The following is a 17,876-nucleotide window of genomic DNA, read 5'->3' as shown; positions in this document are numbered from 1 at the left end:
GTATGTACAGATGAAATGTGGGCCAGAGGTGATAGTAGGATAAAACAGGGAGAATGGATGCAACAAAGTGGTGGTGGTTTGAGTAACTGTGAAAGGAGAGAACAATTACAGGGATCTGCAGCTGATGCGTTGGAAAACACAGTGTAATTTACCTTTAATCATAATGTTTTGTATTTCTTTCTTCAAACTATTTGATGTAGTTTAACAACTAAGCTTATGAAATTAATAATTTAATTATAGGGCCTCTGTGTGATGATCTAATGTAGTGTTATTACGGTAGACTTTCTAGAAAATTCTGTGTGAAGCTTACCACATAGACTTGTACCTCAGGGGATACAATTATACGAAAACACAACAATGAAAATAATTTGCCTAATTCTTTTATGATTCTGCAGTATCATGCAGTTGGATGGCCACAATATATGGTATTCCCAAACCAGAAAAGGGGATCTTGCCCTAAGTACAAGTCTGAGGAACAAGACCCTGTTTGTGTCTTTCCCTGCAGTGTACAAGGATTTAATTTTCTGTTTATTTAAGAGACAAATATAATCTCCCTCTTATTAATTGTTCATGAACTTATGTGTTTTTCACTTTTTAGTATTCCTCTCACACTTCCCATCTTTCCTCTGGAGACTGTTGTTCATACTGTTTTATTATAAGTTAAAGCTAACAGTGCCCCCAGGGTCTAATTTGTAGAATGATTCAGGGAATAGGGAGCCCTGCATTCCTGACACCTCTTACAAGCTCAAGCTTCCTGCTCTAGCAAGACACTTAGGAAAGATTATTCCCCCCCACAGCAAGATTGAGTCCTGGATGTATGTTTTGTAGAACAGTGAGAAAGCTGTTCTCTTGTCAGGAACAGCTACTAGAGATAAAATACTGATAGGAACAAATGGATTGCAGAGGAAGGAGAGAGAATTCTCCAGGTCCTTACATGTATGCTCAAGATGACTCAGGATGTTTGTCACCATGTTCAGATCTAGAAGGAATGCTTTGCACCTTAGATGATAAAGAACGTTTAAGACCTTTTTGCTTTTCATTGCAGCATGGAGTAAGGCATGGGAATAGGCTCTATCCTTCCTGGGAAGGAGCAGGGGGCTGTGGCTGTAACTGAGCAGCAGTGTTAGTGTGTTTTATGGCACTGCAGTGTGATCCACAGCTCCCAGGGAATGGCTCTGCAGAGGCTTGGGTGTTATTCCTGTTCCTGGTATCCCAGGGCTGCACAGACAGAGCCAGGGCCCCTTGCTTTGCTGCAAACATCCAGCTCTGCACCAGGGGCTTTTTTCTTTGGGGTTGATTTGCCTCTCTGCAGAGGTGTGGGTCTGTTTAGGGGTGCAGCATCCTCAGCATGCTCGTGTCTCTGTGCTCTGTGGGAGCCGGTGCACATGCGTGTCCATGCCAAGTGTTATGGATGTTAGGCTTCATTATGACAAGGAGCAATTAAAAATATCTTACATCACCTACCATTAATGTATCCTCAGGATCAAATTCTCCTCCTGTCTGTCGGGGGTGCACAGAGCATTCTCCTCTCATTTCAGGATCTCGTCCTGTTTTCACTTTTGAAGGCAGGTATTTACCTTGAAGACAGTAAAATCAGGCTTGCTTTTCATTTTTTATTTACTGGAAATCTTAGTGTCTGTAACTTTGCCTTGTTTATATATACACTTACCCCTTCCAGGACTGTAACATATTTCTTCTAGTAGAAACGCTGCTTGCCAAACAACAGTGAGCTTTCATAACTCAAGCAATAAGTTAATTATATTATTTGAGTCTGACATGGCTTGAAGCTGTAGTTCAAATTCCCTGCTAAGATAAATTTCTGACATTAACCATCGATCATGGGCTTATCTACATGACAGTGATCCCTCCTAAATATGACAGGACAAGACAGGAAGAACATGCTGAGAACTGGACTGTAGACAATGCCTTCTTCTGGGATTGCTTGTGGGATTTCTTCTTCCTGTAGTAATGAGACTGGAACTATTGGGCAGCATCTCTGTAATATGGGTTTGATTTTTCAAGTAATGCTATGGAATAGCATCATTATTTTTGTCCACAGATTTTCAGAAAGGTGAGTTGTTAGATGGACAGGAGATGTGAATTTTTCATGGTGTCTTTTTGCCCCCAGAGACAAATTAACAAAAGCATTAGTAAGAATCATGCTTGGCAATGGGGAATTGCTGAGCTTGTAAGGCACTTAGAGATTTGACAAATTGTGATTTATCTCTGCTGCTTAAGACATCTGGAAGGTATATTGCCTCAAAATATTTAATGTATTGATAATTAATTGTATACCTGTTGACCTAATTTGATTTAATGGTAGAAAGAAAGCAGTTTAAACTATTTCTTTTGGAATGTACGTTCCTTAAAAATCATTCAAATTTCTAAGAACAGTTTTTCCAAAGCTCTTTCAAAGCCCATTGTGTCTGAGTACCAGATACAGGGGTAAATCTGCGCTGGCATCTGAACAGAGTCACTCACCTACGACCTTTACAACTGTTCTTTGGTACCCACACTGCCCCTGAAAGTACATCATTAACATTGTTTGTGTGCTCAAAGATTTTCTAAGTTCTTGCTGCTTCTAATTAAATTATCATTATTTTTCTTTTGGCCTTCTTTTTTTCTTCCTTCACATGTCCTTGACCCTCACACAGCTTTCACAAAGGAGGAGGACATGGAGAGGTTGAGTTCCACCCACCACTCCTCCTCTTCCATTGCTTCTTCATCCCACTGGTCACCACCCTTGCCGTGCCCCAGAGGCCGCTCCTGCTGCCAGTGCCTGCTGAGGAGTCTGATCACACTCTACCTCTTCATCTTTGTTTGTTCATATGTTGTATTTCTTTCCATCAATTCAGCGGGCAAGTCCATGAGAAATGCAAACTCAGAGAGTCAATCGCTTGAGTCTGAGCTCTCCCACTCCACTCCTTCCTCTGTACTATGTAAGTTGAGAGACTCATCTGTCAGATGATCTCCTCTGTCTCTCCTCTTCCCTCCCTACCATCTGACAGAAGTTCGAAAAAGGTCAGTTTCTGTGATCTGCCTGATCTAGGAATGACCTGTGCTTAGCCTTTACAAAAGTAAATTTTTTTAGGTATTTTTTTCCTTGTAATTAATTGTAAAAATATTTTCATCAGCCATAACAGCAGGATAAAAATGTCTATATTTCAGACAGCTGTATCTTGCAGGAGTAATCTTTGCAGTAGTTTTCGACTTGGGGAGAGAGATTTGCCTCACCGCTTCCTTGGATCCTGAATAGGGCCTCAGCAATTATTACCTGTTACATTTATTATATCAAGTTCCTTTCTTGATTAATCAGCCTTGAAGCTGCTGTGGCAGGTGTTAACTTGCAGCATTGGTAGGACAAGCGGGAAATGTCCTCCTCTGCTCAGGAGATCTCTGATGATCAGTGACCAGCTGATGGTAAAGGAAATCTCCAGTGTTAAAATATGAGAGGGGAAAGGCACTCTATTGGTAGAATACACCAACAGCCCTGGGTAGAGCATTTCTTGTTTGTAAATTAACTCAGAAATTCTTCAGAAATTCCTTGGAGGGGTGAGACCTTGTAACTTGAAACAGGGAATGACTTCCTGGGAATGAGGGTTCTGCTTGCCAGGTTCTGATCCTGCAGCCAGCATGTGTCAGGATAGTTGCACTGGTGGTAAGAATGGGAATTTGCACAGATAAAAGTGAGATCCAGGCTGGCCCTTGGGAACATGGACTGTGTGTTATTGGCCTGAACCTTATTTTAAGCATGAGTTTAAAATAAGGTTTGGGCCAAGAACATGACCTTATTTAAACATGAACCTTTTTTAAACATGAGTGGAATTTTTGGTGGAGTCAGCTAGTGCAGGTGGGAGGAGCCAGTCCTGGAGGGGATGGGCTGTCTCTGGTCACAGCTGTTGCCAGGTAATGCCAAAAGCACAGCTTCATTCTGTGGGAGCAGTGGCCTAGGCTCTGTCAATGTATGGGTGAGTGTGGATCAAACTAGAAGAACAAACACTGCCTGCACAAACAGCCCAAAGCCAGGGAAAAGAGAGGAATTAATAGGAGAGATCTGGGCTGTGTAACACAGAGGGTTGGCACGTCAGTAACACGTGCCATAAGGCTTCGTTCCATCCATGGTGCATACCCACACAATGCCCTTTATGTGCCCAGCATTTCCAGATCTGAGTGCTGGCAGCCTCACATGTCCAGTTCCTCTGAACTAGTTGAGTGATTAGGCAGGAACACAGTTTAAATGAAAACAAACAGAGCAGCAAAGCTTGTTAATGCCTCATTCATCAAGACTTGAGACACCATTTCTGGAGACAGCAGGCAGATTCCATGAAATTGTTGGGAAGTCACAGTGCAGTGTCTTGTAAGTGCAGTGACCATGATGCAGCTTTGATCTGAGACTGCAGGTGATTTATCATTAAAAAATAATCATTTGCCAACATTTGCTATGCTGTATCAATATAAGTGTAATATTTTAGTGCAATGACATAAAGAGAGAGCATCTTTAGACGTAATTGATTCAATACAAATAAAAATATACTATGTATGGCATGTGATAAATTTCTTAATTTGAATTGAAATAGACATATGAATTTTGTTGGATCTGTTTTGTCAGTACAGTGTGGAAAAGCTCCGGGATAATTTTTTCAGATATTTGCCTACATAGCTAAAGAATTGAAAATTTTTTTAGGGCAGTTGCAGGCTTACCAGTTTTCAGATAGGTGGGAGATACCAAATAACCCTGATAAAATTCTGCAGATCATCCATCCATTTCATAATTGGATGAATCAGTGCTATTCTTTGGAATTGGCATGCTCTAGGAAAAAGATGCACATGTGAGATGATAGCTCAGATGTTTTAGTCCCTATCAAACTTTAAGGTTCAGTGTGGGCTAAGAGATAAATGCTGGCATTCTGTATGCTGAATCTTGATAAACTTCTTAAATGAGAAGTTCCCTGGAGCATGTCTTGTCATCTATAGTCTAGATGGTTTTATATCGATCTGAGACCCAGTCAGTCATTTATTTTCTTTTCAGAAATTATTTAGTTGGAATATTTGTGGCAGAAATTGCAAGAAGAGTTATCAGCAGAGAATTTTCAAATATTGGTGTCATGAGAATCATTTGTAGGAACATTGTGTGATGTTCAGCAGTCCATGCTGTAAAGCTGAATGAAATCTGGTACATTCACACAGCCAGAACTTGTTATACAACACAGGGTAAAATTTCTAGTATCTTCCTCTTTCTTTTCAGACTTTGGTTGTTTCCAGAGCATAGAAATAATTTGACTGGCTGTGTGCTTTCCATCTAAATGGTGTTTGTTGGGACAATGTTCACATGGGAAGTGAGGCCAGGTTCCCCCTGCTGTGCTATTCCATTTTAGCAGACCGCTGTCATCTCAATACCAACTGTCCTGTTTTAAAACAACAGCACAGCGGGAGGATTTGTCCCCCTGATTTAACTCTCCTCCACAGTGTAGATATCTGTGTTTGAGATGGTTGTCTAGACTGCCTTTAGCCAATGCAAATAGGTCAGATGAGTCACACTTGTCTTAAAAATCTATTTTAGGATATGATGAATTCTGCCCTGAAAGTGCTGATTTCTCTCCCTTGACTTTTAGGGAGGGGAGCTGAGAGAACAAACTCACTTGTCTGTACTTATATGTGTCCAAAATGCTGTGAGATTAATCCAATCTGAGGTGTACAGAGATCCATAGAGTTAAGAGTACCCAGTTGAAAAGTTTTAAGGGTTTTTGCCTTGAGAAACAACATGTGAGCAAGTCAGAAGCAAAATAATTTTAATCATCTCCAAGTGCGTGTGCAAATATGGAACAAGGTTACCTTGTTCTTCTGGAGAGGTGCTTCTCTGCTTAGGCATTGCAGTGCAGTGGAGACACAGGCAGGCATCTGAAGGGTTGATGGCAGGAGAAAGGTGTTTCAATATCTGCCTGAAGCATAAAGTGGTTTAAGTTACTGTTTTCACTGGGATCACTTTTGAAAAAAATGATGGGTAATATGGTGGCCAGTGAGTTACAAGGGCTCTTCTCTTGTGTGTCAAAAACCATGAAGTTTTAGCTACAGATATTTCTGAAGGCTTCATTTTCACATATCTACAGCTCATTTTGATACTGCACATTCTCTCTGCAATCAAAATACCAAAATATCTGTCATTTCTGTGTGATTCTTGTAGGTTGAGTTTATAAATATTTCTTGGGGCTACAGGAAGGGAAGAAAAGCCAGAGTTCCCTGCTGGAAAACGGCAGGTTTTGCTGCTATTTTATCCTTTTTTTTCCTGTGATATTTGATTTCACTGCCTGGGGGACTGCTCCTTGTAGGTTGAAAGTATTGATAGTGTTAGATGTTTTTTGCTTAAATGGTGTTTCTCCTCATTTTATGTTGTTTAAATCTTAATGTTAATGGTGGTCTTTAATTTAGAAAGATTGTCCCTCACCCTGTAGCTGAGCAAGGAAAAAAGGTAGTGCAATATAGCTAGAGATTAATGACTCATTTAAAGTTAACATATGTGCTGCAGCAATGCTGAAGAAAACATTTTAGCCAGTGATTGGAAATGTTCTTGTTTGTTCTTTTTCTTATTATTTGGTCTTTTTATAGCTCTTCTTCATAATATTTTTGTTTCAACTGCCTTTGTCTTAGTCATATGCCTACTCACTTGCCAAAGCAGGGGGTTTATTTTTTTAGCTGCTAAACCCCTATTAATTACCTTAACTCCTTCAGCCAATGGGGGAAAAGGTGTTGTAAGGAACAGGTCCATGGTCTTTTCTGCAATGTATTTACTTGACCCATATTCTGAGCAAAGAATGTCAAAGCCACCATCTTCTCCACACAAGCTTGCTAGATCTGCAGTCTGTTTCCTTCTGGTTTTCAGGAAAATGGCTCAGCACCTTTGACTTGTCAACAGTGTTCTTCCCTCACACCTCAGTTGTTTGAAAGACACCAGGTGTATTTTTGTTCAGTTATCCTTTGTGTACAGAGTACATATTTTATGCTGTGGAAAGCCATTGTCATATTCTAAAAAACTATAGATGGGTCAGTCTTTCTTTACTTTTTGAACTGACTTTGACCACACTCTGTGGAAAAAGTAGCTGAACCAGTTTTACCAGAATCTCATTACAGTTGTCAGTTTTGTTTAGGAAGTTTAGTTGCTGTAGTTTTATTTAGGGAGTCCTGACTGCACATCAAATGAAGAGTATAATAGCATGAAATTGCCACTGTGCATCAAACAGCATAATTGTCCTAGAATTCAATACAAGCCAAGTTTACTATTGGATAAAAAAATAAATAATGAAACAGTCAAATGCAAATGGTGATTGTAAGTGACAGTTATCTGGCAGATGGGAACTGGCCAGATGCCTCTTCCCTAATGCCTTGTGTTGTCCTTGTATAGTTTGGAGTGTGTGTTTGGATGGAAAAAAAACCTGGAGTGATCGAAGAGCACATGTTACGTGGAGTCCATCAAACTCAGAATGAAAATTGGATAATTTTCTTACCACTCTAAGAACTGCCAGTTATTTGTGTCAGATGCTGTCTGCAGTAGCAGGACACTGTTCCTACCAATACCATTTCACCTTAGTTTATGTCCAGTGCCCTCCTTATTTCGTCATCTGCACTAAGGGAAGGTGCAGGGATTTGACTGGATGCACATGGCCACCAAGTCACAGCTGTATTTTCCTTCTGCTGCTTTCCAGTCTCCTTCCAGTTCTCTTCTTGTTATATTTCAGTTTTCCCATCTTTTTTCTTTTCCTTACTCCTTCCAGGTTAAAATTCTGTTTCAATGACAATGAAGCAGTAACACTTTTGGTCTCTGTTTGTAGTCTGGCTCCCTGCATCCCCACAAATACCCACATGAGAAGGCATAAAAGCTAAAAACAATGAGGAGGAGGTTTGTGCAAAATCACAGTGGCTCCTGAGTATTTGAATTAGTCTTTGATGTCTGCTGTTATCTCACACTGCCTTGTTCTTGTACTGAGTAAGGGCTAGGAAGGAGGCAGAGAATTTTGCACGATAGGATAAATCAATTCTGGAGCTCCTCTCTCTGAATTGTGCTTCACCTCTCCCTTTGGCTCACTGCCAGTGAAACTGCATAGCAGATCACTAAATAGGAAGAAATGTAATTTTCTAGTTTATGTGTAATTGTGTGTCACTGAAAGGTGAGAGTAACATAGTGGTTTTCATAGTTTCATGTAAATGCTTGTAATTTTGTAGAAAAATTGAGGACTGAGTTGAAAGGCAGATGATTGGGCAACATCTTCCTGTTCCTGACAAGTCTGCACTGGGAGCTGTGAAGCCTTTCCACAAATGCTGACACCAGTGCTGGAGTTGGATGGTGATTGATTGGAGGCAGTGATAAGTGCTGTAATCTCCTTTGCTGGCTTTGCTGCCTCTGGAGCTTCCTGATGGATGTGTTTGACATCCCATGGATACGTCTGCAGACGCAGCTCTCCTCAGTGTGGCTACAGGCAAACTTTGCTGGAACCCCATTAGGTACTATAAGGTGGCTTCTGTCAGAAAGCTTCATGAAAACATAGGTTCCACTGCAATTTCATTTTGGAGCTAAAACCAGGAAAACCAGCAATTTGGCAGCACAATTAAATTTCTTCCTTCTGGGATTGATGTGGAATTACATCTTGTGTATCTCAACATCAAAGGTACTGTGGTGAAACTCAGCAAAGGCATGACTGATATTAGTGAAAAGGGGAATATTGCCAACTGTCTTGAGCCCAGTGATGACAAATTATGTGTCCGTGTGGTTTTGTGCCTCTTGTGTGTGGGAACTACAGTACCATTGCAGGCATATTAATTGCTTATATCGTTTTCCACTAACATGAGTTCATGATTATGTAGCAACTGATCAGAGATTTTTACCTCATTTCCCACTGTCTGATTTAATGGTCTGTAATTTCCTTGTCTCTGATTGAGATGTGTTACTGGGTTATTTAATCAAATCCTTTAGCTCAGTTATATGTATGTGAGATGCTGTGTGCAGAACTGGTAATTTCCTCACTGCACGAGGTCTGCTTGTTCTGGATCTCTTTTTGACAGCCTTCTGTAGGACTGCACCATTATTTCTGACTCAGCCATCCCACCACTTGGCTGGTGCTGGCAATGCCTTGCAGTGTCCACACAGTCTGCCCCATGTTGTTGAAACCAATGATGATGGAGGCGTTGCTGCTCCCTTCATTAAAAGTCTTTGTTCTTCCCACAATCTTTGTGAAAGATAAGGCAGTTCATATTTGAAATGCTCTTAGCCACAGTGCTAACAGTCAAGAGCTGCTCACAAAAAGCCTTGGTAGACCTTTACATCCACTTTTTTCACCATCACATTTTTCTTTGCTGGTTTCTTTTTGGTCCTTTTCATCAGAATGCTTTAGGTGTGCACTAAGGAGAAGGTTAACACCACAGTGTCAGTTTTGAGCACAGCATTGGAAAGGTAATTTCTCTGTGTGCTCCCCAGCATTTTCTTTTCAAGAAGAATGTGATCGCACTCTGCACTTTCAGTTTTAACTTTCCAGGCATGTTTTTGTTAATGGTCAAATTCATGTGTGGGAGTTGCTGTTGTACAACTGTTGCTTGCCAACAGAGCTACTACAGCCAGACTGGCTGTAAAACAGTAATCAGCTTCCCTGGAGTTTGAAGTCTAGAGTTGGGCTTGGTTTGTTTTGCTTTTTAAACAGCAGATCCTCCAGTGAAGGAAAGATAATTAGAATTGTAATAGGGAAGTGGATTGATCTTGACATGTGTAATTTCCTTGTGGATACAGGAGTGCACTGAAGGCAAATCAGTGTAAAGCAACAACGTAACATCATGTCCTTTGGTCGTAGAAAGGAGCAGAGATGGCGGTTGTGGCAGCTGCGGGGTGACAGAATCCCTGGCAGCTGTCGCCTTCCACTTTGCCTTCCCCTGTAAGATTGGGTTTGTGTCTCTCCCCAGCTCGTAAGCAGGAGATTATCAAGGTGACCGAGCAGTTGATTGAAGCCATCAACAACGGGGACTTCGAAGCTTACACGTAAGCTCCTCCTTTGGAGGGGGTGAGGACAGCTGGGGTATTTGACACTGTCTGTGTAAATATGCACATTTATGTGTGAGTGCCTGTGCTTGGAGTTAGGTACTGTTGAAATGCCTTCCTAGATGACCCCATGAAACACAAGATATGTGCATGGCTGCTTTTCCCTGGCTTCATACATCACCAGTTTCAGAAGAGCTGCTAGTATAACTCCAGTGTAGTTAGAAGAAAATATTTAACTCTGGCTTACATCATGATGTGAGGTGTAAAAAATATCCCTTACATTGCACAGCCACGGTTTTCATTGTCACAAGTAAAAATTCCTACCTGTAATAAATTGACTTGTGGGTCTTTTTTTCGGTCAAAACATGATTTATGTGAAATGTGGTCCACTCCTAGTAAGCTGCCAAATTTACTAATTGAGCTGAAACCAGAACTCCATGCCTGCTCCTGATGTTAAGTTCTGTTCTTTTCCAATGTGATGGCATGAGTAGGTGAAATGTTTGATAGGCATGAAAGAAACAGTTTAAAATTATCTCTCCAAAGCAGTGATCCCTAACCACGTGTGCTCATTGCAGAATTTCCTCTTTTCCATAGAAAAATCTGTGATCCTGGCCTTACATCTTTTGAACCTGAAGCTTTGGGTAATCTGGTAGAAGGGATGGACTTCCACCGGTTTTACTTCGAAAATGGTAAATATTCCATTTTCATCTCTGAATCTTCATCTGTTCCTTGTGACTGTGTGTCTCTCATCTAATGAGCTTTTTGGTCTGGGAGTTAGTTAATTGTCTTGGGCAGGGGAAGGGAGTATTATTTTTTTTCAGAGTTCTGCTACAGGTGTTTTTCAGTCTGCTTCTGCTGCGCTCATTCACACATCACAGGGCACCTCAGAGGGCAGAGGAGAATTTCAGGTATTTGGAACTAAAAAGTCAAAATTAAGAACGAGTTAAGATTTTAATTATTTTAACTGAAAATATTGGGTACAAATGTCATTAGACGCAATAGGGAAACTGAAACGTTGGGAAACTCCGTGTGGTGCCCTCCACTTTATATAATCCATATATGTGCATGTGTGACGGTGTTTGCAGGGGTCTTAGGATGAGGGAAGAGACGAGAATGTTGACTCCACGTTTCAGGAGGCTTGATTTATTATTTTATTATATATATTTTATTAAAACTATACTAAAGGAATAAAAGAAAGGATTTCATCAGAAGGCTAGCTAAGAATAGAAAAGGAATGATAACAAATGCTTGTGACTGACCAAGTCAGTCTGAACAGCTGGACTGTGATTGGACATTCATTAGAAACAACCACATGAGATCAATCACAGATCCACCTGTTGCATTCCACAGCAGCAGATAACCAATGTTTACATTTTGTTCCTGAGGCCTCTCAGCTTCTCAGGAGAAAAAATCCTAAGGAAAGGATTTTTCATAAAATGTGTCTGTGACATGCATGGATTAAACATATTTGCTCATTAAGTAGCGTATAGTAAGTGACTGTGCTCATTCTACAAAATATTTTAGTTGTAGGCATGATTATCATAAAGCCCTAGCTATGATTTTGTATCTGCTAAGCCTGATATGTTTGCGTGTAAAACAGGTTGGCATGAGTTCTTTTGGCTTACCCAGAGCAAATGTGGTTTCTCTTGTGTGTGTGTGTGTGTGTGTGGTAGCTCTGTCCAAAAGCAACAAGCCGATCCACACGATCATCCTGAACCCTCACGTGCACCTGGTGGGCGAGGACGCGGCGTGCATCGCCTACATCCGCCTGACGCAGTACATGGACAGCAGCGGCATGCCCAAGACCATGCAGTCCGAGGAGACACGCGTCTGGCACCGGCGCGACGGCAAGTGGCAGAACGTGCACTTCCACCGCTCGGGCTCGCCCACCGTGCCCATCAAGTAAGGAACTGCCCCAGCACCAGCTCACTCCTCCTAGGCACACCACGTAGTCCAGTAGCTGCTTTGGGCCTTAAAAACCGCGAGCCGTCCTCTGGTAGTGTCATTTTTTGTGGTTGTTCATTATGTGTTATACCCACTGCTGTGTGTAGTGTTGGTGACAAGATTTCTAAAATAATGCGCTTTTTTGGTTGTTGTTTTCTACTCTGGTGCCCACCGATCCAACTCGGTCCCTGATCTGACAGCTTGAAGATCAGGAAAGTGTTTTAAGCTAGAGAAAGCTTGATAGAAGTCACACAAAACAGGATTAGAAAACCTAGAATGCAATTGCTGGAAAACCTGGGAAAACAAAAAGCAGTAGGATATATGGAGCTGTCAGAACCAGAAAGTTTCAAGTAAAATGCATCACTATTAGGAAAAACTGAAGTTTGACTAATATTTAGAGTGATTTCCAGCCACCTCTACTTTCCCAGGCCTAGGTATGTTCACTGCAAGTTGGGTTTTAGCCAGTTTACACATTTACCTTGTAAATTGAGCCAACTCAGTCCCTCTCACATTCTTATCTCTTTCCCCACAGTCTCTCTGCCTAACTGCTGAGTATTCCTTGTTGGGCAGTTCTGACATCCCCGTGGGACAGTCTCTCATCTCTCCTCCCATCAGCATTTCTCTCTGCTGTTCATCCAGGCCCTGCCACACCCTCAGAGTCAGGCAGTGACCAAGTTCTTTGAACCACATTGTCACCAGGGTTAATGACAGCACACTTGGGGCTGCAGTAACAAAATAAAGAGTCACAGCTTGCTCAGGAGGTTCTGCTCAGGCCATTGGCTTCTCTGCTTCTTCAGCAGCCTCTGCAAATGAGCCCAAACCTCAATGACTGGTGGTTTCCCAAATAGGCAGCCTGCTCCAGGCCTGGCTTTGCTCAGTTGTGAGTCCTCTGTGTAGGATACAATTCCATTTGCGTCAGGTGTCTTAATGTGGAGAGTGGCTGAATTTCCTGGCATGGATGGTAAGGGCTTAGATTTCATCTTTTGAACCATCATGTCTCATATTTTACTCCTTGCAACACTGTTCTCCTATATAAAATAATACTTGATGAAGTAAGAAATAAGGTAGAATGAAGTGTTAAACTTCCATGGTGATGATTTTGTATTATTTTCTTATTTAGGAAAAAAGAAATTTTATTACTTAGTGATAACTTTTTATTTCAAAATATGAAGCCAATGGGAACAGGAGCCAAATGTTTGTTTCTGCATTCCAGCTGCACTGCCAGTGTTTCAACAGATAGTATTCAAAGAGCAGTTACTCTTCCTTGAAATGCAGTTTTAGGTAAATCTTTGAGGTCTTCAAAAGGAGTTTGTCAAGGGATCTGAGCTGGTTGTGTGTAGAACCAGAAAGCCGAAGTGAAGCAGGTTCACCTGGCACACTGCACCCTTGAACAGTCAGTTTTTACAGGACAGTGACATGAAATGGACTAGAGAATCATTTAATCTTTTCCTCTGATTTTTTTTCCCACCTTTGTCTTTTTTGGGAGGTACTATAGGATGTCCTTTGCATCTGCTTGTGCTCCCTAATAAAAATCTGGATTTCTGTGACTGCCAAGGGTGGAAGGAGAAGAAAAATCACCACGGAGTAATTTTTTTGCAGTTGCAGAGTGGTTTCTGTATCGGTGAATCTTTTGAGCCAATGGGGTCAGACAGACGAGATTGCAGGATTGCAAGGGGTGTCCAAGCTTAAGGGGTCACAGAGGAGCCTTAGAGCCAGACTGAGGCTTAAGGAGAGATTCCCCGAGTTAGCAGCATAGCCCTACGTATGTAGCATTGGCAACAATATCACATAAATCCCATAACCAGCTCTCATCTTGAATTCAGGGGAGGCTTTTGGACTTGCTCCTACCACTGTTCCAAAATAGCGTTGGTCTGATGGTTCCGAGCCTTGCTTTCCAGTGTAAAATTCGGTCATCTTCAGGATATCCTTGGTTCTTCTATGCCATGGTTGTTCTCCTGCACTAGTTAGGTGTGCAGACATGAACTGGTTTGTAGGAAGGCTGATCAGATCATTGCCACCTTCTACTTCTGTAGGGTAAACAGCCAGCCCTACCTCAGATGGCTTTGTCTGATAGGATCTCCATTTTCCTATTACTTTATCTCCTTACTTTTTTTGTTGGAGGTTTGCCTTTCCATTAGCTTGGTTTCTTCTGAAATGCTCTGTCCAGTTGTAGTCAGGGCTTTATTTAATTCCCCAATATCTTCTCCTTGCTCTGTTCTTGCATGATTTTTGGATTTTGTCATCTGCAGCGCATCTCAGACAGCCACCTATTTACCCTCAACTCTCATTTCCAGCCAGTGAGTACACAGAAATTTCTACAGAGCTTTGCACTTCCTATTATTCCATGTAATATTTTTGGATTACCCAGCCCTCAAGGTTATTTGGTTCTCCTTGCACAATGCTCCTGTTTTCTTTTATTTTTATAGTGCCTTCCACCTAAGTGTCAGTATGCTATATGAGATCAGTCCTACTGCTTGTGCTCAGCACTAGGGAGTCTGCTCTAGGCTGATGACTCCCCTTTCAGCACAAACATTGCCATTCTTTCTTTATTCCCCATCTTCTAAGTCTGACTGGGAGATTCCCATGTAGCGCCTAGCTAGACCCATCTTCTTCTATAACTCATCCTGAACATTTTTACACTGTCTCATATTTCACCTTTGCTTTTCCCAGTCAGAACAGCAATAACTCCATTCTGGAAAACTAAAGGAACTTAATTAACTTATTGTTCTAGTTCCTTTATTTGAAATTTATACAGTCTACAGCTACTTACTTAATTATTACCAACGCACAATAATGGCAGTTCCATAATAAAAAAGTATTTTACACATCGTGTCTGAAGATGAATTTCAAATCTAATAAAGTTGCAAAAACAGTTATAGCTGTGATCTGCTAGACACAGCATCCCAGATGGTGTTAAACCAGTTGCTGCAAGCACAGTAGCTTCCTTCTTTTCAGGAAGGAGTGTGCATAAGTCTAAGGATAGAACTGAGCTCTTTGGTAGCTATAGGTACAGGGAAAGGTTACCTTGTGGCAGAGAACTTGCTTGAAAAAGGATATGAGCACAAGTATGTGTTTAGTTTATAAACAAATTTTATTCATGGTTTTGCTGTGAGTGAGATGGGGCAAACTTGGGTTTCTGTCTGGTCCATGGTTTCTCTGTGAGTGATAGGAGTGACGGTAGGAAATTGTTCTCTGTATCCATGTTCTTAGGGACCTGTGCTAATGTGTTTCTGCAGAGCTGTCTGCTTGTCCTTGGAGACTGCACCTGCCCAATATGGGCGGTCAAAGGGCTGCTGGGCTAAAAGTGACTCCCTAACCTAACTTCAGCCTCAGTGAGGCTTATGTTCTCTCCCTGATCACTGCTCACACCTTCTTATACTCTGATAAGCACAGTGCCAGAGAGCAGGAATGCAGAGTAAAGAGTTTGTTCTGTGTTTGTGCAGTGCCTAGTGCAGAGGGATCCCAGCACGGCTCCAGCCCCTAGATGCTACGGTAATACAAATTATGCTACAACCTCAGTTAGCTCCATACTTGCTTCCAGCTCCTTTCCCTTCCTTCTCTCTCTGCATTTGGCCCTGGCATATCTTGCATGTGAATGACACCTGATTCTTCCTTGGCACTTGGTCCAATCTTTGTACAAGAGCCTCAGTCCATGGCAGTGCCTGCGATGTCCATGCTGAGGAAGTGAAGTTACAGCCAGAGATTCACGGCTGAATTCTACCCTTCCTTCCTTAAGGAATCCCTTAAGACACTTTGGCTTCCTGCCTCAGCTTTCTTTTTTATTTTCACAGCCTCTCTGGCATCTTGTAAAGATGGAAAATGTCTGTTAAGTGGTTTGATAAATAAAGGAATGCTTTGCCTGAGTGGAGGTTTTTTCCCTTGTTTTTCCCCCAGTATCATGTTTAGTGACCTCGACAAGATGTTTTTTTTTTCAATAGCATTGGCTAACACTTGAGCATGTGTTGTTATCTGGTGATGATGTTACCTCAGTAATGGAAATCTGTTTGTTTTTTTTCTCCTTCCTCCTAGCTAAAAATATCAGCGGTGCCGCTCTTGCATTTTCTGTACCCAACGCACCTGGTTGATTACCATCTTGGCCATCCCGTTCTCTTCATGCATGTTTCTGAGTGCATGAAGTTGTGAAGGTTCTTCATGTAACACATTTGTGATGCACCACGTTGCTGTATATTCCATCTGTACACTGTTAACATTTCAATGAAGGTGATGTTCCATGCAAATAGAGAATAACAAGGCGTAAAAGACAAAAAAGAGATATTGGATGGACAGCAGTAGACACACAATACATTTGTCACTTGCTCCATTTATGCCAAGACATAAATTTTGACAGACAACTTTAAAATCTAACGTGTTTATTAAAAAAAAAAGGAAAAAAAAAAAAGAAAAAGTATATTTTACCGTCTTTTTTTAAGAACTGGTTTTTGACTTCTCCTTTTCTCCTGAGTCCCAGGATTTTGCTTTGGTTCTGGCAGGAATGGTTAGGATTTCCGCTGGCAGCTCCATTACTGTAAAACAGATTTTTATCCTAGATGGACAAAATCACTGATAAATGGGAAAGTGTTAATATCTTGGCTTTGGACCAGCTGCAGCCTTTTTAGTTTATTAGTCTTTGTAAACTGGAAAAATCTCTTCATTGCTGGCCTGGCCACTCCAGAATTAACTGTCAGTGTTCTGGTGAGTCAGCAACTTCAGTTTTTCTTTTGAGTCCTTTTCGCTTTCTTATTTTGCTTAACTGAATGGTTCTGTTGGATAATTAAGCAAAATTAAAAATTGTAAGGAACTAAGTGATAATTGAGAGACAGTTTTTGAGGATTAAAATGGAAGGAAAGAGAAAGATTTTTATCGCTTTTAGGATGTACTGTAAATTTTTTAAGGAGGCTTTAAAAAATATAATATGTGGGTTAATGTATAGACCAGTTGTGTGGATAATATACTCAAGAAATATTAGGCCTTAAAGCTAAGTATGAAGAGTTTACTTACATTACACTGCTGCTGTTGCTTCTCTGGAAATGAATTACGGAGACATGGGTTTTCCGTGGAACCCTCACACTTTACCACAGGTTTGTGTCCCCCCCTCTTGCCCTCAGTCCACTCGTGGTTTCTCAAGCCCCCCTGGCAGCGCTCCGTGTCGAGGCTGGCGATCCCGACAGGCTTGTCCCGGCTCCAGGCCGAGGGTGGAACGCCGTGCTGGCAGCACAGAATGCAAACTTTGCAACAGGGACTGGTTCTCCTTCCCTCACGTTGCTGTAAAAACACACCCTGGCAAGAATTTCAATTTCTTCCCTTCCACTGTTGCAGGAAAGGCCAGGCTGGGCTGCTCCTGTTCTCCCCGTGGTTCTGTTGGCAGCAGACTCCTGCTCCCCGCAGCGCTGTACAGTGCATGGTGTCTGAGTCAGTGTCCTTTTTAGCCGTCCAAAATTTACAACTCGGCAGGCAGAACTTTTTAAAATGGGAAAGCTTCCTAATTTGTATCATTTCACCTTTCTGTGTTGATTACTAATCAGAAGCAGTTCTTAAACATGTTGATGTTGTTACTAGTGGATGTATGGTAGATGGACTTAAGCTTCTCTGATAATTACTACATGATTTTAAACAATATATATTTAAAGTAAGCATCTACAATAAATGTGTTGAGCCATATTAACCTGCCAATGGGATCTGTGAAAAAAGTAATGGCCTCATTTTTTTCTCATTAATTTCTTTTTCTTCTTCTTTTTTTTTTTTTTTTTTTTTTTTTTTTTTTTTTTTTTTTTTTTTTTTGTGAAGCGGCTATAAGTGGCATAACTGTATTTAAAATTAACCAATTAGGTGTAGGGTGTTTTTTTTATACTTCTAACATAGCATGTGGTGTTGATGTATTACTGTAGACCAAGTTTGTCTTCCACACCAAGACGTGAGG

At 41.3% G+C, this 17,876-nt stretch overlaps 1 protein-coding gene across 1 annotated transcript in view; it reads left to right on the top strand.

The window, feature by feature from the left end:
* The window catches only part of LOC131556533 (calcium/calmodulin-dependent protein kinase type II subunit delta-like), a 128,961-nt gene extending 111,301 nt beyond the window's left edge, over positions 1-17,660 (top strand). The window contains exons 20-25 of the mRNA XM_058803172.1: positions 2,856-2,939; positions 9,940-10,015; positions 10,610-10,704; positions 11,689-11,917; positions 15,403-15,451; positions 15,989-17,660. Coding sequence (XP_058659155.1) covers positions 2,856-2,939; positions 9,940-10,015; positions 10,610-10,704; positions 11,689-11,917; positions 15,403-15,409 — 491 coding nt within the window. The 3' untranslated portion in view covers positions 15,410-15,451; positions 15,989-17,660. The remainder of the gene's footprint in view (positions 1-2,855; positions 2,940-9,939; positions 10,016-10,609; positions 10,705-11,688; positions 11,918-15,402; positions 15,452-15,988) is intronic.
* The last annotated feature ends 216 nt before the right edge of the window (positions 17,661-17,876 follow it).

The sequence above is a fragment of the Ammospiza caudacuta genome, chromosome 4 (genome assembly GCF_027887145.1).
Source record: "Ammospiza caudacuta isolate bAmmCau1 chromosome 4, bAmmCau1.pri, whole genome shotgun sequence".
NCBI lineage: Eukaryota > Metazoa > Chordata > Aves > Passeriformes > Passerellidae > Ammospiza > Ammospiza caudacuta.
Note: the sequence above shows the minus strand (reverse complement) of the source record. Positions and strands in the feature narration are given on the sequence as shown.